General features: G+C 34.0%; 3 protein-coding genes across 5 annotated transcripts; 1 reads left to right on the forward strand and 2 right to left on the reverse strand.

Moving 5' to 3' along the window:
- Positions 1 to 356: 356 nt before the first annotated feature.
- LOC18036985 (polyadenylate-binding protein 2) lies at positions 357 to 5146 on the reverse strand. 2 transcript variants are annotated; one of them, XM_024180535.1, is made up of 10 exons: positions 4605 to 4988; positions 3866 to 3886; positions 3661 to 3779; positions 2885 to 3541; positions 2699 to 2776; positions 2471 to 2560; positions 2047 to 2166; positions 1310 to 1471; positions 958 to 1161; positions 357 to 799 (listed from the first exon to the last, which is right to left on the reverse strand). In XM_024180535.1, exons 1-10 carry the CDS (start codon positions 4882 to 4884, stop codon positions 551 to 553), a joined length of 1980 nt encoding a protein of 659 aa, XP_024036303.1. In that variant the 5' UTR covers positions 4885 to 4988; the 3' UTR covers positions 357 to 550. The 2 variants fall into 2 exon arrangements, with proteins under 2 accessions (XP_024036303.1, XP_006425948.1); XM_006425885.2 differs by lacking the exon at positions 3866 to 3886 and having other exon boundaries at positions 4605 to 5146.
- Positions 5147 to 9644: 4498 nt separating this feature from the next.
- Positions 9645 to 14082, forward strand: LOC18036340 (CBS domain-containing protein CBSX1, chloroplastic). 2 transcript variants are annotated; one of them, XM_006425890.2, is made up of 8 exons: positions 9645 to 10022; positions 10454 to 10541; positions 10625 to 10689; positions 11455 to 11503; positions 12054 to 12106; positions 13304 to 13419; positions 13544 to 13593; positions 13706 to 14082. In XM_006425890.2, the coding sequence occupies exons 1-8, from the start codon at positions 9792 to 9794 to the stop codon at positions 13765 to 13767; spliced, it is 714 nt and encodes a 237-aa protein (XP_006425953.1). In that variant the 5' UTR covers positions 9645 to 9791; the 3' UTR covers positions 13768 to 14082. The 2 variants fall into 2 exon arrangements, with proteins under 2 accessions (XP_006425953.1, XP_006425954.1); XM_006425891.2 differs by having other exon boundaries at positions 9648 to 10022; positions 13544 to 13601.
- Positions 14083 to 15903: 1821 nt separating this feature from the next.
- On the reverse strand, positions 15904 to 17024 carry LOC18036471 (ethylene-responsive transcription factor ERF011). Its single transcript, XM_006425893.2, has one exon. It carries the CDS (start codon positions 16748 to 16750, stop codon positions 16283 to 16285), a length of 468 nt encoding a protein of 155 aa, XP_006425956.1. The 5' UTR covers positions 16751 to 17024; the 3' UTR covers positions 15904 to 16282.
- Between the last annotated feature and the right edge of the window lie 8307 nt (positions 17025 to 25331).

Below are 25331 nucleotides of genomic sequence, written 5' to 3' on the forward strand. Positions count from 1 at the left end.
CGCAGAGCTCTCAAGCCTAGTTTGGGTCCAACATCGTATAATGTATTCTTCGGTTCCTATACTAATACTAGGCTCGGGAGCTTCGGCTTTATTTTTCTAGGACTTTCTCCATCAAAACCACATTTAAAGTATTAAGATCTTCTCTACAGTTTCACAACAATTCACAAATATTCTTAATTTTTTGGGAGCTTTTTCGATTTCAAAGTTTCACCAATACCTACTCTGCGTACAAACAGCCACCTTAAAATTCAAGCGCCCAAAGCTCGCGGATCAGTTTATTTAAGCCCAATGCCGTGTGCATTCATGAATTTTAAAAGTAAAGACGACGGTGCACAAACATTTGATGATCAAGCAAATTAAATTAATACTGGCATAACTTGGGCAAAATTGCGCTGATCTTATATGGTCGCGCTACAAAGAAAGTTCAGTACCAAAGTATTCCCCCGACTTTCTCCAGCAAACTATCGCAAATAGACTCAACCCCACACCAAATTTTATTCCAAAATTAAGTGCTTAGGCTATATTACTAGCATAGATGGGTGCCTAAAACTCAAGAAACAATGTTGTCATTCAGCGACAGTGAGGCCACCCGATCAGTTGGGCTTGGGCCGGTGGCCTGCTGCTGAGCTACATTCCTTAATACTTCCATTGCCTCTGCGACTTTCGCTTTCAAGGCTTCTGGCGACTCTAGCAAGTGCAAAACTTCAGTCTGGTCCATCTCTAAAAGCATGCCTGTTACTTTTGCAGCGTTATCATGCTCCAATTGATCTACAAGTGGGTATAGATTTTCTCCCAGTAACTGAACAGAAAATAAAGATTCCCGTGGTCAAGATGGCTACTACATTTGTGACTTGATACATTATCATGATGTTTTCAGTGTAAGATAAAACCTTCTATCGAACTTCATTAAGATCTAAACATGCGCATCTACAAATGCAATCAGCAGCAGTAACTTACCGTCCTCTGTTGCTCAGGAGACGCATTAGCAAGGGCAGATGCCAAAGCCCCTGTTTGCATAGGCTGTGAAAATGCAGCATCTCTGAACGGCATTCCACCAATGTCGTAAGGACCAGGAAGCATGCCTCCAGGAACACCAGCAACGGGAACATCTGGTATGTTGCAACCAGGAGGGTATCGGTAGATGCGACCTCTTGGAAGCATCTGTTGTTAAACAATAAGATTAAACAGACAATAATCTGAGTAAACAATTCAATATGCATTGAAAAGAAATATTTACAAAAGCAGATGACTAGAAATAACGGTGCAAGGAATCAGCATTGGAACATTCTAGACACTATATTACCCCTACCCGCGGCTGCATAAGTGGAATTGGTTGTTGTGCTTGTTGCATGGGGCCAGTTCCAGAACGTCTACCTCCTGGGCGCTGGTTCTGCTGACCTGGCTGGACCATTGGAACAAAATAGTTTGGCCTCATTCCCGGAACCAGCTGCTGCTGGTACCCAAACCCAGGCTGAGAGATCATAGAAAGGTGATTAGACTTTGGTATAAGACCGTGTAATAATAAATGACAGCATAAAACCTTTTATCACATCCAGAAATGGCATTAAGGATTACAATCTCTTACACAACTTGACATCAATTGAATACAATGATTACAGAAATTAAAATGGGGAAATCTAATATCTATGTCGTATAAAATAGATAACCAAGATAATCAATAAGATGAGGAATAGTTATTTAATATTTATAAAGAGAGGAAATGAGCCAAACACAATCAGAGAATGATACTTAGGAATAAGAACTTTAAACTTTCCAAGGATGAACTCCAAGCCTGAAAGGGGAAGGTATTCATTCTTCTTAAAATCTAATAATTAACTGAGGCTGGTGAATTTAGGAATTAAGATCCTCTCCAAGAAATATGACTAAGTGAGCAAAGACCCATGCATTTTAATTCTACGAAAAACTGAGCAAATTTCAGCAATAGAAAAGAGACAGATAAAAGGATTCAAAGGTAAAGGTTATGCATTAAATCATTAACAAAACCAGAGCATTGAAATAATCAATTAATAAGAAAGAATATATTACTTGAGGTGGAATGATAGGAGGGCCTTGACCATAAAATAGTTGCTGTCCAAGACCCGGAGCAACTGGGGGGTACATGGGCATACGAGGGCCAACTGGAGGGCGCATTTGTGAGAACTGTGCCTACACATAAACAAAAACTTTTTAAGTACCACATGGCTACAATCCCTGCCATAAAAAGTATGCATCATGGGTAGATTTGCACTTAAAACTTGTAATATCCCCTGAAGCAGTTTCCTCCAAAGAAACTAGAAAAACTCGTATGATAATACTGCTGCCACGGGATTTTACAGTGTCAAATATAAGCACATGTTCTTCTCAAGATGTTTTCCCACAGTTATGTTTTCCACAGTTCCATTCTATTAAATTTATCACCCCTTCGAATCCTCGTAGGTTATGATGCAGTGTATGGGTTTAATGGAAATACCTGCAACCTCGCTCTTCTTTCTTCTTTTCTCTGAGCAAGAGCAACATAAAGCGGTTTGCTAACTACCATTTTCCCATTCATCTCTGTCAACTATAATAAGTTTTTCAATGGAATGAAAGCAACAAGAAAAGAACATTAAATAAAGAAAACTAAAAAGCAAATCATCCATGACAAGTTACCCAAAAAAAAGGGAAAAAAAGAGAAAGTTTGAAAATAATCTCAGCTTACGGCTTTAGATGCTTCTTCTGCAGTTGAGAAGGCAACAAATCCTGATCCTCTACTTATACCATTAGGGTCACGCATAACCTGTCAAACCTCAGATGGAAAGAGGGTACTGGTTTATAAAACATATGACATAAACAAAACTAGGTTTATTAGCTTATGTCATAATTCAATCCTCTAGCTTCACTGTACCTTGCATGATGTAATTGTACCAAATTCTGAGAATAATTCCTTTAGTTTGTCATCAGAGATGCTGTCATCTAGGTTCTTAACATATAAATTTAGTCCTTCAAATTTATCAGCTGTCTCCTTTAAGCTCTGCTCAAACTTTCCTTTCAATTCCATCTCTCTTTCATATTTCTTCTGTGCTTTCCCAACATACCACTCCTTATCATCAAACTTCTTTCCATTGAGTGCCTCAACAGATCGAGCTGCATCATCAGGATCATCAAAATTGACAAATCCAAAACATTTGGACTTTCCATCTGCATCTCTCATGACTGCAGTACTAGTAATAATTCCGAATTCACCAAAAATTTTCTTGAGGTCATCTTCAGTTGTTGTTTCCGAAAGATTCTTCACATAAACATTGTTGAATCTTGTCTTATCTGCGGTAGACTCTCTTTCCTGCTTGCGGAGGAAGGGTCCAACAAATACTTGTTTGTCATTCAGTAGCATACCATTCAGCTTATCAATGGCACTTTTAGCGGACTCCTCGTTATCAAACTGCACAAAGCCATATCCTCTTGACTGACCCAAAGAATCAGTAGCTACTTTGCAAGATAAAATATTCCCAAATGTTGAGAATGTGTCATGTAGGGCTTTGTTGTCAATTGACTTGTCCAAATTCTTCCACAACAAGGAAACCAAAAATAAAAACATCAAAATCAGATGCAATAGTAAAACGAATAATGGGCATATAAACAGCCAAGGCTAGCTTAATCAAGAATATCATATAATGCCAATACCTTGATAAATATATTGCCCGCTCCACTTTTGCGGATGGTAGGGTCGCGATAAGAATACATTATCCTAATTGGTTTGCCATTCAGAGGAGTAAAGTTCAATTCATCCAACGCCCGTGTTGCTGTTTTCAACAAGAAAAATAAAAAATTTATTAACAGAAAATATGAGAAGATTAGTAGCACATAAAAGAGCAAGTTGTTGCAACACCAATCAGTTGTTTCCTGCAAGCTGAAAAGCAGCAAAGAGAGTCACATCATCAGTGACCGTCAAAAGTTATTTCCATCTATTTCTGGCCATGTTTGTAATAACGTACGGCAGTATTACACATTTAGCACTATGTACTGAGATATTAACACTAAAACAGCTTGGATTAGGCTTGAATCACTCAAGAAACAGACAGGTCAAATTTTTAGGTAAGATCTATCAATAGCAAAGAGAGTGCCTGCCCTATCAAAATCAATAATCAAATTACTTTCACACCAAGTAGATTATAAGTTCTCTCTTCCCATTTCCATTTGTATAGTTCAAATTGCACACAATTTGCTGTAATTGCTTAATTACTAGGTTTAGTTGTTACCTACATAGTTTAAAGGTAAAATGAATTTGACTTTCAGGCCAACTGAATATGCAGTTAACAGCACTCATCAACAGAGAGGGTGGGGTGGCTAACGTTTGGTTTAATGGCCCCACATTGCTCGACCAATTATAAAACAAATCGTTTACAATTAAATCAAAGCATTTGAACATTGAGATTCTGTTCATATATATATGTGTACACACACACACACACACACACACATTAACCATTAGAAATGCATATTATATATAATGCATATAAGTAAAGTTGAAAATGCACGGTCACTTATAGTTGCAAAAACAAAAATCAGACATTGCATTATTCTAGGGGGGGAAAAATCTCAAATTCAGTAAAGGAAAAAGAACAAACCTTCGTGGGCGGCGTTGTAATTGACATAGCCGTAACCGAGAGAGCGTCGGGTGCTCAAATCTCTGCAAACCCGAACGGAAACAACCTGACCCATCTGGTTAAACAAGTCATAAAGCTGAGAATCGTTGACGCTAAGGTCAAGATCTCCGACATAAAGCGAAGTTGATACGAACTGCCGAGCATCACCAACGCCGCCATTGTTAGCAATTCCATTGGTTGCAGGGGAGGGTTGGGCTGCAGCCGCCACTGGAGCCTGTGGCTGGACCTGAACCTGAGCCATTGATTCTTTCTAAAACCAACAAATTATTGAATGAATGAACAAATGAATGAATGAATAAAGAATGGTTGATGGATAGATTGATTTTGGGGGTGGGGGGGGGGGGGGGGGGGTTGTCAATGTTATAGATAAAATGAGATAAAAGAGAATGATGTAGGAGGAGCAAGATGGGCAGCACGGTCGGCACCGCACCGGCTGGTTTAGAGATGGATAGATTATATAGGAAGGTTTGTTGCTGCTGGTGACAACTGACAAACCCTAGTTAAATTTTTATTTGTTGATAGCGGTTAATCCAATTACTGTACCCATTCGATGCTTTTGGAGTACAACCACGTGGCTTCCATGCAGCTCTCTCACATCATTTCGTTACGTTAGATAATACTCTGTAGTAACCAAACAATAAGCATTAGGATTTGTATTAAATTTGTTTTCTAATTATAGTATTTTCACATGTATGTATAGTATATGTACTTTGTCTTTGTAAGGAAACATATATAAATTTCAAAAAAATATACATTTATATATATATTGTTTGATATTATTCTTAATTGTCGGCTTTTACCTGTGATATTACTCTTCTTATGTCTGCATTTTCTAAATCTTCTTTTAAGTATTACCTATTTCAGATTAAAAAATAATTTATTTAGATTTATAGATTTGTTGCTAAAACATCAATATTAATTCAGAAACTCGCTTAAATGACCATTTAAGTAAGCATCTCTTGTGAAATATTAGCAACACCAAAGTCCTCTAAATGCCCAAACCTCTATTTTTCCCTTATTTTATCCCTCTTTGATGAAAGGTGAAAGGCAACTTCTATTGGTGATCCCTATTCAGCATAAAAAAATTAATAGAATAATATTATTATCATTATAAAAAAATTCAAAGTTATTGTAGATATAGACAATCAATAGTTCCCAACCACATGAAGAATGATACTTAATTACAACTTGTTAAATACGTTTAACAAAATTTACATCAAATATTCACATTCTATTATACACACACATATATAAAATGTTATTTTATCACTGTTATAAAATATACCTATCTACCAAATTATTATACGTTCACACTATTGAAGTTTCAAATATATGTGTGTGTGTTTGTGTGTAAATAATAGTATATATCAATGTATATATATATACCAATATTTTACATTAAAATTCTAAATCTATATAGAATTTATAAATGAAACTTTGTGTATACACTCATCCTCCCCCACCCCCCCCCCAAAAAAAAGAACAATTTCTAATAACTAAGTTTTGACGACAAATAATTATAAGAGAAATTATCATTGCACCACCTTTATTTTACCTTATGTTCATCAAACCACTATAAAATTCTAACATGTATTTTGCACCACCTTTATTTTCACATTTGTATCAACTAACCACTTTTACATTAACACTATTAAATAATTTTAATAAAATGACAATTTTACCCCCAAATAAATTAAAAGACTATTTTATCTTATAAAAACTTTTAAAATTAAAAATTATAATAATAAAAATGTCCCTAAATTTAATAAAAAATAAATCCAAAATAGAGGTGCTCAACTGATTTTTACTAAATTTAGATTTTACAAAATTTTAATAATTATTTTTATTAAAAATTATAATTTTACAAAATTTTAATAAAATAAATGAATTTATTTATTAAAAAATGATAATTTTGTAAAATTTTATTAAAATAGCTGAATTTATTTCTTAAAAGAATAAATCCTAAAATTTTAATAATTCATGGGATTTTTATTAAATCCTAAAATTTTGCAATTATTTTTATAATTATAATTTTATATTAAAATAATTTTTATTAAAAATAAAAATTCTAATTTTGGGATTTATTTTTATTAAATTTAGAGATATTTTTATCATTATAATTTTTTTAAAATTTTTATAAAATAAAATGGTCTTTTAATTTATTTGGGGGTAAAATTATCATTTTATTAAAATTATTTAATAGTGTTAATGTAAAAGTAGTTAGTTGATACAAATGTGAAAAGAAAAGGTGGTGTAAAGTACATGTTAAAATTTTGTAGTGGTTGGATGAACATAAGGCAAAATAAAAGTGGTGTAATGATAATTTTCCTAATTATAAATTGATATTATTCAAGTGTATTGATTAAGTTATTAGGATTGACTAATATCGACTTCTACATCACTGGCATCTCAACTTGCTACCCCTTGTTTCTTTATATATATCCTACAATCCTAACTTTTGATTAATTTTAAATATCAAGTCTGGATGGAAGAAACTCCTTTAAAAATTTAGTGATATAATTTTGCCATAACTTAATCATTTTAACCAAATCTCAAATTAATGAATTTTATTCCTCTTAGCTTAAACCGAAAAAAAAAATTACTGATTCTGGTTTTTTTCAAAATATAAAATCATTTGCAATCTGCATTCTTGATTTTCCTCAATTTTATTAATTTCCAACCAGTTGTTGCATTTGTGACGCGCTTAAATGTTATCAACCAAATTGTTGCATTTGCTAAGCTGTTTTTTGATTGTCAGGCTCACGCTCAACCCAGTGGGCTAGTAGTTGGTCTGCAATTTACCTGCCAATTACCGGACAAAGAAGTAAACCTCAATTGTTGCGTGGCTGCTTCCTAAATCGTTGGATTTCAATTAATTCGTATCCAACGTTCAGTTGACTACCGAACAAAATTGGGGACAGATACGTTAGCAACATATATATTAGCGGAGGAAAATGCTACTTTCCCCGGGTCAAACCCCGAAACTCATCCAAACGACGCCGTTTCATCCTTTGTTTTTTTCCTCTTTCATTCTCCCTAAACAACGCCGTTTTGGCTAAGGCAAAACCATTGCTTTCTCGTTCTCTTCCGTCTTCCCCTTCCTCTCACAGCCATTCACGATCCCTTCATATCTCATCGACAAATTCAGTGACATACACTTGGTAGGTGCAATAGCAAAGCATCTGATTTTGTTCCTCTCAATGTTCCCCAACTTGTCCAGATTCTGAACCACAATCAACACCAACAATGCCACCACCCCTGCCCCCAATGAATGCCCAGCAAATGTCAAAGTATAATTTGGGTTCCTGTCAATGAAGCCCCTTAAAATTCACACTCGGCATCGAAAATTCACACTCACCATCAAACTTTGTCTGCCCAAGTTTGTTATCAAGCAAAACTGCATAATCACCTTCTTTTGCTAGGTTAAGCCCCCTAATTGCCAAAACTATATCAGTTTTTTTTTGTAAAACAACCCAATCTGGATTGATTATAGAAGAGAAGAGAACGAGGAGACTATGCAGGCATCCTGTATTTCAGTTCGATGAAGGAAAATGGAATGAGGCAAACGAAGGGGCAGTTGGGTTCTGAAGGATTTGCAGTTGGATTTGTAAACGAATGTGGCTGTCGGTCGATGAAGAGAACGAAGCAATGGGTCTGTAGTTGGGTTAAATGAAGAGTAGAAAGAAATCAGAACAAAGATAAAAAGTAGAAGCAGAACAATGTCGTTTCAAAACAAATGAAAACAAAAAAAATAAGAGCTGAAAATGAAGACCTGTGCTGCCGTTTCAGGGTTTGACCCGGGACAAATAGCAGAACTCATTAGCGGACGCACATATATTGCCAGTAACTATGGCCAATACGGCACGGCCCACCAATTTGGTGGGCCGTGCCGTGCCGTGCTCGTGCCGTGCCCAAAAAAAGCCCACCAACTTTTTTTTTTTTTGCGTGCTTAAAAAAGCCCACGTGCCTGACGTGTTTTTTTAAGCTCACCAACATAATAATAATAATAATAATAATAATAATAATAATATTCAAAATCATAATCATATTAATTTTTATTAAGAGAGCAATTAACATTTTTCTTGTATATAAAATGAAAAATATTTCATTCACAAATGAAACATATCTCTATTAAATATTAATTAAGTTATGATTTAATATTAATATGAAAAATATTTTATTATTAATTTTGTAAAAAAAATTATTTTTTATTTATAATACATAAATTTATGATATTTATAATCTTATTTATTAAAATCATGATATTTAGTTATTTACTTATTCATTTAATAAATTATAAACGTAAATAAATAATTAAATAAATATCATAAATAAAATCAAATAACATTATTCATTTAATAAATATCATAAATAAAATTATGATATTTATAATTTTATTTATTAAAATCATGATATTTACTTATTCATTTAATAAATTATAAACATAAAAGATTAGAATATTTATTTAAACTAAGATTTAATGATTTAAATTAATTTTTAAAAGTCTATGCTAAAAAATATATTAAAACATTTAATTTTAAGATATTGTACTTTAATTTCATAACATTTTATATTTACTTTTTGTTAAAAAAATTTACTTAAATATATTTTGGCCCACGTGTTATTAATGGCTCACGGGCCGCGTGCTAGCTCACTAATGAACCGTACTTATTACGTACTTTTTTGCGTGCCGTGCTTTGGCCCATCTCTTATCGTGCCGTGCTTTAAGGCCCGCGTGCCTAAAATTCTAAGCCCGGCACGGCCCACGTGCGTGCGGTGCCGTGCCTCGTGCCTCACCGAAACGTGCTCGTGCCGTGCCGTGCCGTACGGACATGTGCCATGCCTGTGCCGTACGGACATGTACCGTACCCGTGCCGTACCACGTGCCGCCCGGCCCATTGGCCATCTTTAATTGCCAGTAAGGAAAATCTGTTTTAGGAAAAAAAGAAAAAGGAAAGAAAGAAAGAAAGTCCTAATCAGTAATCATTTTGGATATTTTTATGACAGCAAAGCAAAGCGCAGTCTTAATAACAGTTCACAATTTCACATAAGGCCGGATCGGTATATCTTGTTCAGCTCACAACAAATCCCATCCTCCTCGAGTCCATTAAATTAATTCCCCAAAACGCACCCGGAGTAAAAACAAAAATGGACTCGATTGTACTCCCACACTCAATCTCCGTCGCGCGCCTACGCGCCCCCCCTGCCGGTCGTACCAGTGGTCGTACTTCATTCGCTCTCCAGCTGCCATGCCTACTTCTCTCTCGTCCCGGTTGTAGAGTGTTCTCAGTGTTGGCGACCTCATCCGATCGCGTCTCGGCGCTTCGCAGGTCGTCGGTTGTTTTCGCCAGTGGTACCTTGACGGCCAACTCCGCTGCGGTCTGTCATCTATCTTATCCCCCTCACAATCATATTCATGTATATTGTGAACTTGTTTAATTGTTGCTGTCTGCTGTATGCTTTTTTATTAGCTTTGTTTAATTAATCAGTTCTCGTTTTGCTTTGCTCAGTTACTGTAATTCATGAAGGAATTGGACAATTTTAAAGCTTCTATTCCTTTGACCTTTTCTATTTTCGATTATGTCTGGGATTTGAGATGTTGTCGCTTTTGTCCACAACACAACTTACATAATTTGGAATCACTGCCCCTCAAAGTATAATTTTATGTTTAGTAGACACTTCAGCTGTCGTGCTTTCATTTTTTTTTTTTTTTTTTGTAACCTTGAACACTTCAGCTGTGTCTCGACATGTATATGTTTGTTGTAATTTTTTATATGAACGTGCTTCTTGACCTGTTAATATACCTGCAGCCGAGCAGTGGAGTTTATACGGTTGGTGATTTCATGACAACAAAAGAGGAGTTGCATGTGGTAAAACCTACAACGACTGTAGATGAAGGTATTTGTTATTCCTGCATCAATGTCACCAAATGTGTAATGATGTTTTCTCATTTTCTAATGCATCAGCCTTTGTGCCAACAGCTCTGGAAATTCTTGTAGAGAAGAGAATTACTGGTTTTCCTGTGATTGATGATGACTGGAAATTGGCAAGTTTTCCTTACCTTTGGTTCTGAGTTTGTCTTGAGTGCTTTTGCTGATATTGATATTAGTTTGATAGATATGTTCATTAAACATAAACAATCATCTGTGTGGATTCTTTATGCCTAGAGGTTCACCCGTAGGCCGTAGCTTGCAAAACTTGAAAACAGCCAAATATTGACAAAGTTTGTATTATCATATTTCATTTCTCAATTCCTTCATTGATCTGTTGGAGAACGCTGGATAATTGGAAGTAAAGGGTTTTCACATTGGGCACACTGGGCTTTTAATTAGAGCATTGCTTTCCAGTTCACTGAAACTAACAACAAAGCAGAGAACTCCGTCTTCTAAAACAAGCATGAATAATTCCTTCTTCTGGTTAAGGATATTGTCGCTTATCATTGTCTGGTTTAGCTTTGATAATATAACCCTTCCCTTTGCTTTGAATTAAACATGCGCGTATTTCAAAAGCAATTATTTTTCCAAGACGGTAATGACACCCCCCCTGGTACAACCAATTACCAAATGAGGAAGTTTAGGATGGTGAGGACGAGCCCTTTTCTACATACAATTACCAGATGAAAATTGCTTTATTGTACTGGGGTGTTGTATCAATTTTAGGTGTTTTCTTCTTGATAAATTCTTGCTTATTTATTTATTTTTTTAATGTAAATCTCCATTTCCTGATGTTTGGTTTAAGACTTGTGCCTTCTATATGTTTGATGTGGAGTTAAGTCAACCTTATGTTTTCTGATACTACTTTGGTGCTGCAGGTTGGTCTTGTATCCGATTATGACTTGTTAGCATTGGACTCTATATCAGGTACACAAAATTTATCTAGATAATATTTCTGTTAGTAGTGTCATGAAGTTTTCTGATATTTTCTGCTTTTTATTTGATTGACATTGTCATAAAAACTTTCTGGTACCAGATATTAAAACATGCATTTTAAGTCAGGGATGGATGATTCAGTTTGTCTGATAAACAGATGGGCCTTTCTATGGTTTTGAATTGTGATATGTTTATAATTTTTTCTCAAAGATATATCATGTGAACGCTTTCTTTTAACTGCATTTCATGCCTAATCATTCACAAAATTTGTTTTATAGCAGCTATCTTAGTTTGGCGTACCAAAAGTACTGTTGCATCTTCTTGTCACTCCCTACTTTACCTCAAAATATGTTTTAAATTTTTAATGCACCAATGACACATTGGTATGAATAAATCTTGGGTGTTACTGTGGCATGTAAAAACATCTTTCCTTTTTTGGTGGATTGTGATCCTCATTTATTAAAATAGTATTTTTTTTATCTGTTCATTCTGTTAACCGATTATTCCTTACCTGATTTAAATGTTCCTATATTTTAATTAGGCAGCGGACGAGCTGATAACAGCATGTTTCCCGAAGTTGACAGCACTTGGAAAGTGTGTGAGAAATGTCTCTCCTTTGAAAATTATATCTGTCTTGGTAGTCTGTCTTTAAAGTTTTTAACATTTCTTCTTATTTTTGTTAATGGTTTAAAGGCGCAAAACTTCTCGTGCCCTAGTTGAACTTGACAGGGATAGGCAATGGTTATAATAGATGAAAGCGAAGTTTCCATAATTGCTTTCCATTGGATAGAATAAAGAGGTCTAGTAAACAATTGTTAGGGTTTTGGTTTCCAGAGGAATTGACCTACACTATGGTAGAGATTACTCACCAAAAAGCATTAGAGCATTAGATAATTCCGTCTGTGGCTTCTTGCTGAGATTATTTTCTTCCTTGCAGCTGTAAGTGATTTATGTGAAGCTTAAGTTTACGTTCGATTTGACTTGAACCTGACCTTAGTAATTAAAGCACCGTATTAATCAAGTCATCCTATTATCTGGGGTCTAAGTTTACGTACTTGGAGTTAGCTGCATAAATGAATCAGGCTTCTTGCTTTTTTACCCACATCTACAATTTGTTCTGCCCTCAGCCTTCTGTCGATTTTATGGTTCTTTCAATTTGAATCAAACAACCCTTCCTTATATCTGCATCCATTGGTTTCTACGTCTTTGATTGCACCATCTTGAACAACTTCCACACAACTTGTTGCCATTCTCTCTGGGAGTCTTTGGAGGCATGCTCTCTTTTCCTCTTTCCTTCACCTTCTCCTGATGCATACAAATCTTATGGTTAAATAGCTTTCGTTCTTGTCCATTTTTCTAAGCAACTTACTTCTGGGCTCCAGCTGTTTGTTGTGTTGAACACTAGGCCCTCTCTTGGACCGCTTTTATTTGGCAAAGCTTCATCAACAAAGTCCCTTATTTCCTGAGCAGGTGTTTCTTATGCTAGGATTATTATTGATATTAATGGGTTTTCTAAAAGAAGGATTATGTTGTGCACAACCTGGTCAGAGAATTTATAATTGAAAGCTGTGACTCTTACTGAGTGTTTAGTTCATAAGCGTTCTCTTAGTCTGTACCTTGGGTTAATCTATAATGTCAAATCAGTATTTTATTTATTTATTAATTGATTACAGTCATCAATGTCGACTAGACTGTCAAATTGAAGTGGCAGTGTTGATTTGTTTGTTAAATTGCTCTCTGGCTGTGAGTGCAATTCTCAATTTTTCTTTTTAATTCTCAAAATTACCACAGACATTCAACGAGGTGCAGAAGTTGCTTAGTAAAACCAATGGGAAGATGGTGGGTGACTTAATGACGCCGGCCCCAGTTGTAGTTCGGGAAACGACTAATCTTGAGGATGCTGCTAGGTCCTCTCATAGTTTCTTTTAAAATTTTTTGGAAATAGCTTCTCTATGCTTGCTTTTGTACCAACGATCTAAATTTTTGCAACCTAAATATTGAATATCTGAATTGGTGTCAATCTAATGTCAGATTGTTACTTGAGACAAAATACCGCAGACTTCCAGTCGTGGATGCTGATGGTAAGCTGGTAAGATGGAATTTTTTTTTTTTTGTTCCATCTCCTCAATTTCTTTGTGGTATCTTTGAATCATTGTTGTTTTTCACTTGACCAACCTTTTTTCACTTTAAAAGGTTGGAATTATCACAAGAGGAAATGTAGTAAGGGCGGCTCTTCAAATAAAACATGCGACTGAAATGGGAGCACAATAGCAACAATTTGTTGAAGAAATTTAGGCAGCCTTTGATTCTGCAACCATCTCGGAACTATACAGATAGAGTGGTGGCGGCGTGTACCCCCCTACTGACCCATTTGATTACTGTTTAGAATAATAAGTAACTTTCTGTAATCTTTATATCTCCACTTCTCTGTTAAAATCTTATTTGCAAAAGATAAAAATTCTTTTGCTTATTGTATTAATGTCTACCTTGAAGTTTTGAGTTTAGTTTATGATTAAAAATATTGTATATTGAAATATCGTTGTAAAGCGCCTAAATACTATTCATGGGAAGTCACTGACGTATATAATTTTTCTTTTCTTTGGGGGAAATATATATAATAGATAATCAAAGTCCTGTAGTCTATTAAATGTATTGGCCAATTTTAAAAATATTATCTAAATATTATTGGCAGGGTGCACAGATTATAGATAATGTGCTGTGCTATGTGCCGGTCCTTGTAGGGTACTTCTTGATTCTAAGGTGCTCGTTATGTATGGGCTGTTCTTTCCCCTCCCCACCACACACCCCCCCCCCCCCTTCCCCCAACACCAAGTTGGATTGTTTCCAATTGTCCCTTAAAGAAGTCGTGTTTTGGCCTGTATGGCAGTAAAATCTCCCTCTTTGACGGCCGAATCCCGTTGGGAGATTCTCGCACAAAGTTTGTGCAAAACACAAATACGGGTATCAGCACCTCGGAATGTTGAAGGGCTTGCAGAGTACTATTTTATTTTTGAAGTTCACGTTATGGGCGTATTGAAAAACTCGATGTGAGAAGAAAAATTGTTGGTTTGTTTGATAACCTCTTGCTTAGATCAAATAGACTCAAATTATCAAAATGATGAGTGCCCATGTGTTAATGCCAAAGTGTTTTCATTGATACAAATTGCAAATCAGAAATAGTTGTAAAAATCCTTTGGTGGCTGTTAGAACTTTTGATAAAAGATCTGGTGGTTGATAGATAATTTTCCAGTTTAATTGGTGCCCAAAACTAAAATTATTGACCGGTAAAGACAGGCCTGGACTGTCAGATGGGCCAACGACACCGACAAGGGTTACTGTGGCCCATTGGACGTTGGAGAATATTCAAATAAAATAAATGCTTCTGTCTGTTATTGGCCAAAAAACCCAAGCAGGGTGGTTGAGCTGAAGTTGTTACTGGTTTATATTTCATAAGCAGTGATGGTGATGATTTTAACTCCACTTAAAAACTCGTGAAATTTGAACTCCACCGTCCACAGGTGGGTGCCATCCACATTAAAATAATATAAATATCAGAAGTTGTTCAAATTTCCCCTTAATAACATTAACATTTAATATCTATCACCTTAATAATAAACAAATTTCTTCCGCTAATTGTGGGGCAGAAAGTTGAGTTGTCATCTAGTCCTCCTTTTTAAGTGGCGTACAAGTTGGGAGTTAAAACAAAATAATAATCGGAGTCAAAAAGCTTCTCATTCAGAAATTGGAATGCCGAGAACAGGTTACCGATTTTATCTCCAAGTTATGGAGGACACGGACGGTGATTTGACAAATTTATGGGAAAGTCTGAAAATAGCAAAACCCAACCAAAATGAATCGAAGCAAAGCCACACACACGGACGCCTCTGCCCCCGCGCACACATTTAAGAATAAGATAACAGCACAACGTATTTGTACAAACTCATGCGCGCGCGCGCACTGCACTAAAACAGAAACAGCGGCGGCGAACCATGAAAATACCTAACTCTTTTAAACTCGAAATCGTATTCATCATATTCATATCCATCAAAACCACTTTTTCAGTAGTTATAACTTTAGTGGTTAGAACACCCACTTGCACCAACTGCCAGGATATGTAGGCCATTCCTGTTCCCAAACTCTCTCACTCTTTTCCTTTTCCGTCCATTATCATCTTCTTTTTATAATTTCATTTTTTAGGTTCCATCCCTATCCATCATCCTCTCCCTATTTTATTTATTTACATCACATGAAAATGAAGACTCGGGATTCAGAAGCCACATATCAATCATCAATCTAACACAAATTAAGAAAAGAAAAAAAAAAAACAAAAAACAAATACCCCACTATCTCAAAATTGAGGAGGAGAAACAAAAAAAAAAAAGAGTAGTGCATATGCTGATAATTATAACTAATATAAACTAATATACAATTACCCCCATTTCTTTTTTACACAGTACAAAATTTATACCGCTACTACTACTACTACTACTTCTACTGTTACTAGTACTAAATATTATTACTAATCCACATACAGTATATGGAGATTAAAGAGAAAAGATGTAGAGACGAATACTAACGCCTTCATCATAATTCATTTTCGTTTCTTCGGCCGTCGTCACCGTACACTTAACTCCTCGGCGCACGTTAGCGTCGCCAACCAGTGCTCAGTGAAAGTGAAAACCAATTTTTTTTTTTTCTTTTTCTTTCGGGAAAACGTCTCGTTTCTTTCGCTATCTTAGTGTAGCGGAGCAGAGCAGAGCTAGTTTAATTTTAGTTTGTTTGCCAGTCGGCGCCATCCAAATCCTCCGGGTCGGGTAACTTATTCAAATCGACCCGGTTCAAAAATCCGGAATCATTATGAGGCGGAGGAATCTCTTGGTCCGGGGTGTTGTGGAGGGCGGATTCGATGGCGTCGACCCGGGCGCCGACTTCAGTAGCCTTCTTCCTAATGAAAGCGGCGGACATGTCAGCGGCCCCGACGGCGCCTTCTCCTCTGAGGAGGTCGGGGAAGTTGAGCCTGGCGGAGGGGCCCCGGAGATAAAAGACGGCCGTATCGTAAGCTCGAGCGGCGGCGACAGGGGTGGAGTAAGAGCCGAGCCAGATTCTGGAGCGCTTGTTGGGCTCCCTTATCTCAGCCACCCACTTTCCCCACTTCCTCATCCTAATCCCCTTATAAGGCCTGTCCATCGATCTCTTCCTCGCCGCCGTAGTCTCCGCCACCGCGGGTCCGCCCTGCATGCTGGCTGGCTGGCTCAATCAACTCAACTCCCTTTCTATTTTCCGGAACTGGCCTCCTTTGAAACTGAAAGAATTAATAATATTCTCTAACCATACACTTGATGATGAATACGCACATACATACACGCATACATATGTATGAATTATGATATGATGATTTTCGTAATCTTGAGAGAGCGGGGGATGGGGGTGAGAAAAGAGAGAATCTAAAAGTCACCGACAAAATCTGGGGCAGGAGTTATACAATATAAAGAAAGGAGGCGTGTGCTGCTGTTGTTGTTTGTTGTTTCCAGATATGTAATAAAATTAAATAAATAAATAATTTTTTTTTCAAAAAATAAAATAAACTAAATTAAAAACATTAGGGAAAGAAGAGCCCAAAGAGACGGACGTAGTAGAGCTTAGAGCTTCGAGCCTATTGCTGTTGTGAGAATGTCTTTGGTGCGTCTCTAACGTTGTTTCTTATCCATTCATCATGACCGCCTGCGAAAATTTCCTTTTCGTTTTTCATTTAAGTTCGCAATTTTGGAAACGGAGACAATAAATAAATTTTTTATTTTTAATAAAATGTTTCACAAAAGGGCAGTGGATTCTCTATTTCTTTCCTTAATATTATTATTATTATTATCATCATCATTATTAATTATTGTGATTTTTATGTGATGTGTTTATTTCTCTTTATTTATTTATTTTTTTATATTTACATATTTGCTAAGTGGTGACTGGTCACTAATTATGGGTGGTGGTGACTCCTGAGTGTGTCGTTTGTGGAATTCTAAGGTTTACGAAAGGCCTTGTTCGTTTGTTAGTCGTGGTGACTCATGAAATAGGATGAGAATTGAGAGGGAGAGAGATCAAAATCCACTGTGTCAATGTTCGAGTACCGACGATTTAATATTAATCTATTAAATATTTAAAATAAAGTGATAAATATTTTTTTGTCATTTAAGATTGTTTTGGGATAAGTTTTGAGATGCTTAAAAATAATTTTAAAAAATTAAAGTTAATTTTAATGTTTAGTAAATTTGTTTAAAATCCACATTTTGGCAAAATCACCATATCCTATACCCAATTTTTAAATTTATCTTTATTCAATTAAGAAATAAAATCACTAAATTTAATGACATGATAGTTATAAACAATTGTGTTAGGATAATAAAAAATTAATAAATTAAAATATTTATTTTAATTGTCCATTATCATATATTCACGGTAAAAAAATATAATTGATACATATTTATAAATGTATAAATAAATTTTATTAAATGCTTAACTTAGTATACTTGAAGCTGATTATTCTTACAACATAATTAATAATTATTATTTTAAAAACTACATCATTTAATAAATGATAATTATTTTAAAAATTACGTCGGTACCAATCTAACTTTTAATTAAAAAAGAGGCATCTAACACAAATTTAAAATTTGAAACTTAAATATTGTTATCCTTAACATTAGTGATGACTGCTTCTCCTCTCGTATGACCTTTACTTGGGTTATTACTTAAGTTTATACATGAAATATTTTTTTTTTTTTTTGGGTCTTTCCAAAATTTGTAGAAGACTTTTTATTGGAAACGGTCGGGTAACCCAAAAAGAAATAGAAAACATAATTTATGACCGCGTATATTCTAGGCAAATAATTGGAGACCTTTTCTAAATTTACTCTATTTGTACCGTCCTCTGGGAATTTGTCCTTTTAGTTACGATTCCATAATGGGTTTATTATTATTATTTTTTTGAAAGATTTTTATTGTTCAATAACCCAAAAAAAAAAAAAAAAAAGAAAGAAAGAAAGAAAGTAGGTCGGTGGTCGGTGGATAGATACCGTTATGAATTGACTTTTCCTCCACGCAAGGACAATTCGCATGAATGGACCTTTTTGTCCTCGTCGAATCCATTTGCATCGTCAGAGGTTGGAAGATACTATGGTCATTTAAGGCGGTAATGGCCCACAGAGGGAAGAAGCGTTGGGCAGCTAATGTTTATGATTGATTTAAGGGTCGGCCTAATTGTTTATTTATGGATTAAGTATTGATATTATAAGTAAATTGGTTTCTTAATGATACTCTGTTTGGTGATAACAACCAACAACACCCGCATGTTTTTGTAATGACATTAGATATGTCGATTCGGCTTGTGTTGCGTATATTTAATTAAATATGTCGAAACACTTGCACGTTAAAAATTAAATCAAGGTGTACAAATGTGAAGAGCCATCATTTGTCGACATACTTTGTCACCGCATGTGATTTGCAAAAACACTCGAGAATTAAGAGTAAAATTGGCTAAATCCTATAACAATTTTTATTATATAGTCATTGGTAATCCCGCTTAATTAAGTCAAAAAGTTGAAAGGCAAAATTAATCTATTAATTTTAGCTTTGTTTGATTTTATATTATATACGGTGAAATAAACGTTAATTGTGTTTAATGATAAAAATTGAGCTGAGTTTTTTCAAGATACTATATGTTAATAAAATAAACTTTGTTAATTCTTTATCAAACAATTTTGTGAGATAAGCTTGCTACGATTTACAAATCACAATTACAAATACAATAGGTATCAAATACTCAATAATTTCTAAACAAAAATACTAAATGGAGCCTTAATTACTAGCTTTATGTGTGTAATCTTACGGTCTATATTTATCATACATACATCATCGCAAACGAACTTCTGACTAAATATAAACAATCTAAAACTACTATATAGAGCTAATAAATAAATTTAATATTTTAGGCATGTTTGATACTGAGGTTGGGTACTTGTAACTTAAATGTTACAATATTAAAGGAACTTATAATTAACTGTTGTATCTTGAAAGTTAAGTTAATTTGATTAACCAATTTTATGATCAAAGACTTATAATATTTTTATTATTTTTGTAAAAATTATGTTTATTACACATAATTAACTTTTATTTAACAGTTATAATTTTTTTTTTTATAACAATTGTTACTTGAAAGTTACAGTACATCAATATTAAACACGACCTTCGTTGACAACGTAATAGTCTGCAACGCTGAGAGACTATTGCTGGAAGGAGTTTAGCATTTGTATAGTCCACAAAAAAATTCCTAGTACCACATATTGCATGATGAGAGGCCATTCTTTTTCAGAATGCGAGCCATAATTATACATTTATTTATTTTTTTTTTATTTTTTTATTTTACAGCTGCATGCTTTATTCGCCCACGTGAATGTAATTGAATGGCATTCATTGATGTATTCTGAAATGATGATACGTGGAATCAGCTTCTCGTTATCATTGCAATATGCTAATACTATACGATGGGATCAAATGTAAGTTCTTCTCATGATAAAAACGGCATTATACTCCATTGATATTTATAATCTAAACACCTAGACTCAAAAGAAGCTCGATTGATTTATTTATTTTTTAAAAAATATTTAAAAATAAAACCAACTAATTCACAACGAGACATAATAAAACTCAAACTATTGACCTTGAAAATGATTAAGATAGATAGGTGCCATCAACTCGACCAAACAGTGATTTAGAAATGGGTACATTTGTATGAATTCGCCATTCGATCAATATAACTTCACATGTCTGTGTATGTCGTTTCTTTAGCAACAGAATCGAACATATTTTATGCCTAAGTTTGGACGCAAGTCAATTGTAATAGAATCGTTCCATTGGGTTTTATTTACTACAAGCTAGGGTATCAATAAGATGTTCATTTTTTTTTTTTTGGGTTCCCCTCCCCCGCAGTGGACCTTAGCTGTGAAACAGTTGGCACATGTAAATGCAAGGCACCATCTATAATATATAATTTTGCATATTAAGGGACCACAGCATATGGAACCAAGGTACGCGTCAACTTATGAGAAAATATTGTTCATGAGAAGACAATATATAAAAATATGAACATATAAGATTACCTGCGATCGATATTGTATATGTGGCTGTTGATAAACTTAAAGATCTTGTCTCTTTTGGGAATATTCAACTGCTTCAATCACCTCTTCGATTTTTCCATCAAATTTAAACCGTGTTATGGATACACGTATACACTAATGACCAGATCTTGTTCATAGAAAAAGAGGGCGAAAAAATTTGATAATAACAATAATAAAAATGGCGATTTTATGCCAGCTGCCCGTGGTCGGTCCCTTCTCTAATGCGAAATCAACAATCATAATAAACGACGATTGATCAATAGAGTCCCTTCTCTTATGTGAAATAAATGGCCTTGTTTGAATACTTGTACAAATGTTGTTTGATTCCTGTTTGAATTCGATTCATGTGCGTTTGAGCTATTACGTGGGATAATTGATTGATGATCCTTTAAGGAAATGATCAAATTAAATGGTTTAATTTAGTATTTAGTTGATAGATTGGAGACAAATCACTTGACCCAAAAGCAAAAAAGTATTCGAATAAGGATTTGTTTGTCAATCCTCTCAAGTTTGAAGTTTTATTAATTTCATTTTTTTAAAAATTTTACTTGTTTGTTTTTAATAACTCATGTCCGATTTCAGACGTTTACATTTAAATGAAAATAGTAAACTTTTGTGATTTTTATTTGAATAAAAAAAATTGAATGAGAAATAAATATTATATCCCAAAAATATTTATATCAAATATACTTATTTTTAAAACTATAAAACATAATCACTTCATTAATTTATTTTGACTTATAAGAATATAAATGTCAAATAACAATTTTTAAGATTTTTTTTATAAAACAAACTAGGTGCTGCTTATATTTAGATATTAAAAAAAAAATCATCCAGACTTTTTAGAAAAATTCTAAATCCTTTCAGATTTCAAACAAACAATAAACGCTATCTAAATTATAACATGTATAAATTAAATCATAACTCTGCTTGTTTAATAAATGAATCAAAATTGTCTAATGATCGGAGCTCTTTTTTAACCTTTAAAAGATATAGTGTCATGTGTTTTAATGATTCTAATAACTATTAAGTGCTGTCAAAATTTAAAAAAAAAAAAAAAAAACTATTAAGCATAAGTAAGTAATATAATACAGTGTGATTGGTATGAAAAGTTATCCTCGCACGAAACATAAAATAATAATAATTGAGCATAATGATTGATACCGTCCAGGAATGTAAAGTTGGACGCGGGAGACGCTGCCTAGCTACTAGTGGATAAGAATGAAAAAATAAAAATAAAAAATCTAATCTTGGCTCTATTAATCAAAGAATTTTCCAATCAAATTCATCAGTATTTAGTTATAGAGATAGGAGCCGGCCAGGCTGCAGCAGTTTGGGGGCCGACCAACGCAAATTGCTATTGCTTGGTCAATCTGCCGTCCAAATATTCCACTCGTACCTATCCAACTGGAAACGACCTGAAATCCTTGGGCAAAATTATTGTCGATCGATGATCACTTTTCATTTTCTCGGCGAACTGTTGCCAGATTTTCCAGCTCTGGCTTTTGGCCTTTTTGTTGTTGACGATGATAACAATAATAATATTATTAATAAACTTGGTGTAGAACTTACAATTTCTAATTCGTATTTCATTAGACTAATATGGTAATGGGTTTTGACTATGTAAAGGAAAATGTTGGATTTGATCATAGGGTACTTTTGGAATTGATGTGCTGTAGTTTTTAAACTGTAGTTGCAGTAGAAAAAAAATTGTAAGTACGAAACAAAAATTAATAATATATAGTAAATGTAAATTTTAAATAATAATTTTGATAAAATTATTAAAGATATAATAAATTCACCATTATATAAGTGAAAAATCATATCAACTTAGTTTTCAAATTACAGCAGTTAGTGTTTACCAAACATTTTACTGCTGTAGTTTTACAGCTATTCAACCTCAATTCCAAACGCACTCATAGTGGCATTGAGAGATATTCATTAAAAAGGAAGAAGATTCCCCGAAAATTCATTCATGACTTAACGTTGTCTCGCACATAAAGTAATAGCTTCCACACTCAACAATGGTGTTTGGCATTGTTTGCTGCCATATTGGAGCTTGCTAAACATAGCCGTCTTAGAATTATTAGGGTGACAACGTAACACTCGTTAGTTGTTATGCCTTAAGAGACAATTCACACGCCCTCTCATTCAAAGTAGCCAAGTCTTTCGGTCAAACCAAAGATTTTTCATTATATAGATAGATTTTTAAATAACATACGGTTAAGAGGGTCTTTGATGCTTCAAGAGCATTAACTATTTGCCATATGCATTAAAATATTATCACTGTTGATTGAAGTGTATGCGTGAATGATAAAAGATTAATACTTTTGAAATATCCAAAAAAAGAAATTTCATTCTCAAGTTATTATATTTCATGTTAGTAGAAAAAAAAAAGAAAAAAAAGAAGATTTACTATCTTCAATAATTTTTCTTTTCTAAAAGGTTTTTATTTCGACCAATAAACGAATTCATACTCCATGGTTTTTCTTTTGCTAAAAAAATTTATATCGATCAATTAATAATTAAATTCGTTACATCATATAACATAATAAAAAATTATCATTGAAATGCGACCCTCTATTCAACTTATTTTTTTTTATGTCTTTTTTATTGCCTTATCTTTTAGGTGGGTATTAAATAACTATAAGCAAACAAATCGCAACCATTAAAATTAAAAGGGGACACGTCTAAATAGATCTTAAAAAGGAAATAAAAGACAAGACGTATAAATGATCTGAAAACATCACCCCCATTACACGGCGTCATAATCTCAAGCAATTAGCGTTGCCCAAAGAGAAAAGGGAAATCGATAATCGTCTTCATCGTTATTAATTTATCAACCAAAAATTGAGTAGTCATATGAGAACTCGACACGTTATGGGGCATCCACATTGTCCACTAGTGGTTAAGTGGAAGTCCGAAAATGATTGCAAAAAGATTATTTGTCTCCCGTTCGCCTGTCTTTATGGTCCATTATATTCATCAACAATTGGCCACACACTAATTTAATTTCACACGCAAGTAGAATTAAATGATGATGAAAATGAATACTCATAGGGATCGAAAAATTTTGGTTTCATGTTACAATCTGATATGAAATTATTGATTAGTAATAATTTGATAAATTTTAAATTTTATCTTCATTATTCCTCTAAAATTTAGAACTGAAAAAAAAAATCTTTATATTTTAGAATTATAAAAATTAGAGACAATAAATGTTGCTCTCCCTCTTTATTATCTTATTGAAACCTATTGAAGAGGAAGAAAGTTTTTGTTGATGAAATGATTTTGACAACCTTTTTTTTTTTTCTAAAGCCAAAGTGAATGTTTTGACTACACGAGCGAAGAAGAAAAAAATGTTTTCTGACAACGAAGAAGATGATTATTGAAACATGAGTGGCTGCCATTGTTCTGTTTTTTTTTAATAATAATAATAATAATAATAATAATAATAATAAAATGGGGTTATTTAATCCAGTTTAGAAACAAAAATGAATACATTTTTATATTTCTTGTTTATTTAACTTTAAATAAACAAACAAATATAAAAATGTAGAGCGTGAGCTTTTGAAGGGGGGGTCGGTTGAGAGGAACCCAGATTACACTTTGACATTTGCTGCGCATTCACTGGGGCAGGGTGGTGGCGCTGATTGTGGTTCAGAATCCGGACAAGTTGGGGAACATTGAGTGGAATAAAATCAGATGCTTTGCTGTTATGCCTATTAGGTGTACGTCACTGAATTTGGCTGTGAGATATGCGGATGTCATCAATTCTGTTCTATTCTATTGCGCTTCGGGTAATTTGAAAAATAGCAATAACTAGATTAAAGATGAAGAAATGGAGAGAGAGAGAGAGCGAAAAAAAAAATTATAGTGAAATACTAAAAAGAGAGTGTGATACTCGATTCGAGACTTGAAAATGCAGGTATATTAAATATTTGTTGAAAGAATTTTATCGTCCTAATGGTCTTGTCTAACTTGAATTTGAATTACCAGATTATTTAATATGCCAAAAATAAAAAGAGAGAATGACAATTCTTCTCTTCAATTTTGGCAGGGTAATACAAAGATGGAATTTTTAAAAAAAATTCCAACATATATTATTATGTGTCTAATTATTATTAATCAATGATTCCACATAAAATTATGATGTAGAACCTCCGATATACTATATAATTTCTCCTAAAGAGTAGTTTTGCATGTACTTTGGCAAAACAACATGGATCACCCAATAAAGCATTGCTCCATTGACTTATTCTTATCGCTACAGTTAAATCTCATTGGTTAGCAGGTTTACGGCACCACGAAAATGGAGAGACTAATGGGCCAAATCCACACACCAATCACGTCAGCTCATTAATTTTTCCAATCTAATATTGTTAAAAGTCTAACAAGAATCTAAAGACCATATATATATATAATATAATATCTTGTCGTGCGTAATTAATGTAGTTTCTTCAATTTGTTTTGTTACTGGAAAAAAAAAGGAATGAAACTGTTAAAAAACAAAAAAATAGAAAAAGAAAACAACTTTGTCATATGTATGTGTGTCTTTACTCTGCTAGGTTTTACAATTGTTTCATTTTTTCTTATAAACTTAGGCACAGAGAGTTGAAGACGAGTCATCTGCCTATTTGGCTGATTAATAG

Source organism: Citrus clementina, unplaced genomic scaffold (genome assembly GCF_000493195.1).
Source record: "Citrus clementina cultivar Clemenules unplaced genomic scaffold, Citrus_clementina_v1.0 scaffold_7, whole genome shotgun sequence".
Lineage (NCBI taxonomy): Eukaryota > Viridiplantae > Streptophyta > Magnoliopsida > Sapindales > Rutaceae > Citrus > Citrus x clementina.

Bases quoted from the DNA above. Each gene is read 5' to 3' on its own strand.
- LOC18036985 (XM_024180535.1), bottom strand. From the start codon at position 4,884: ATGGCTCAGGTTCAGGTCCAGCCACAGGCTCCAGTGGCGGCTGCAGCC. The intron at 1,472-2,046 runs GTAATATATTCT...ATGATCTCTCAG, and splicing joins CTCCTATCATTCCACCTCAA to CCTGGGTTTGGGTACCAGCA. The intron at 1,162-1,309 runs GTAGGGGTAATA...GTTTAACAACAG, and splicing joins TTCCACTTATGCAGCCGCGG to ATGCTTCCAAGAGGTCGCAT.
- LOC18036340 (XM_006425891.2), top strand. From the start codon at position 9,792: ATGGACTCGATTGTACTCCCACACTCAATCTCCGTCGCGCGCCTACGC. The intron at 10,542-10,624 runs GTATTTGTTATT...TTGTGCCAACAG, and splicing joins TACAACGACTGTAGATGAAG to CTCTGGAAATTCTTGTAGAG. The intron at 11,504-12,053 runs GTACACAAAATT...TATTTTAATTAG, and splicing joins AGCATTGGACTCTATATCAG to GCAGCGGACGAGCTGATAAC.
- LOC18036471 (XM_006425893.2), bottom strand. From the start codon at position 16,750: ATGCAGGGCGGACCCGCGGTGGCGGAGACTACGGCGGCGAGGAAGAGA.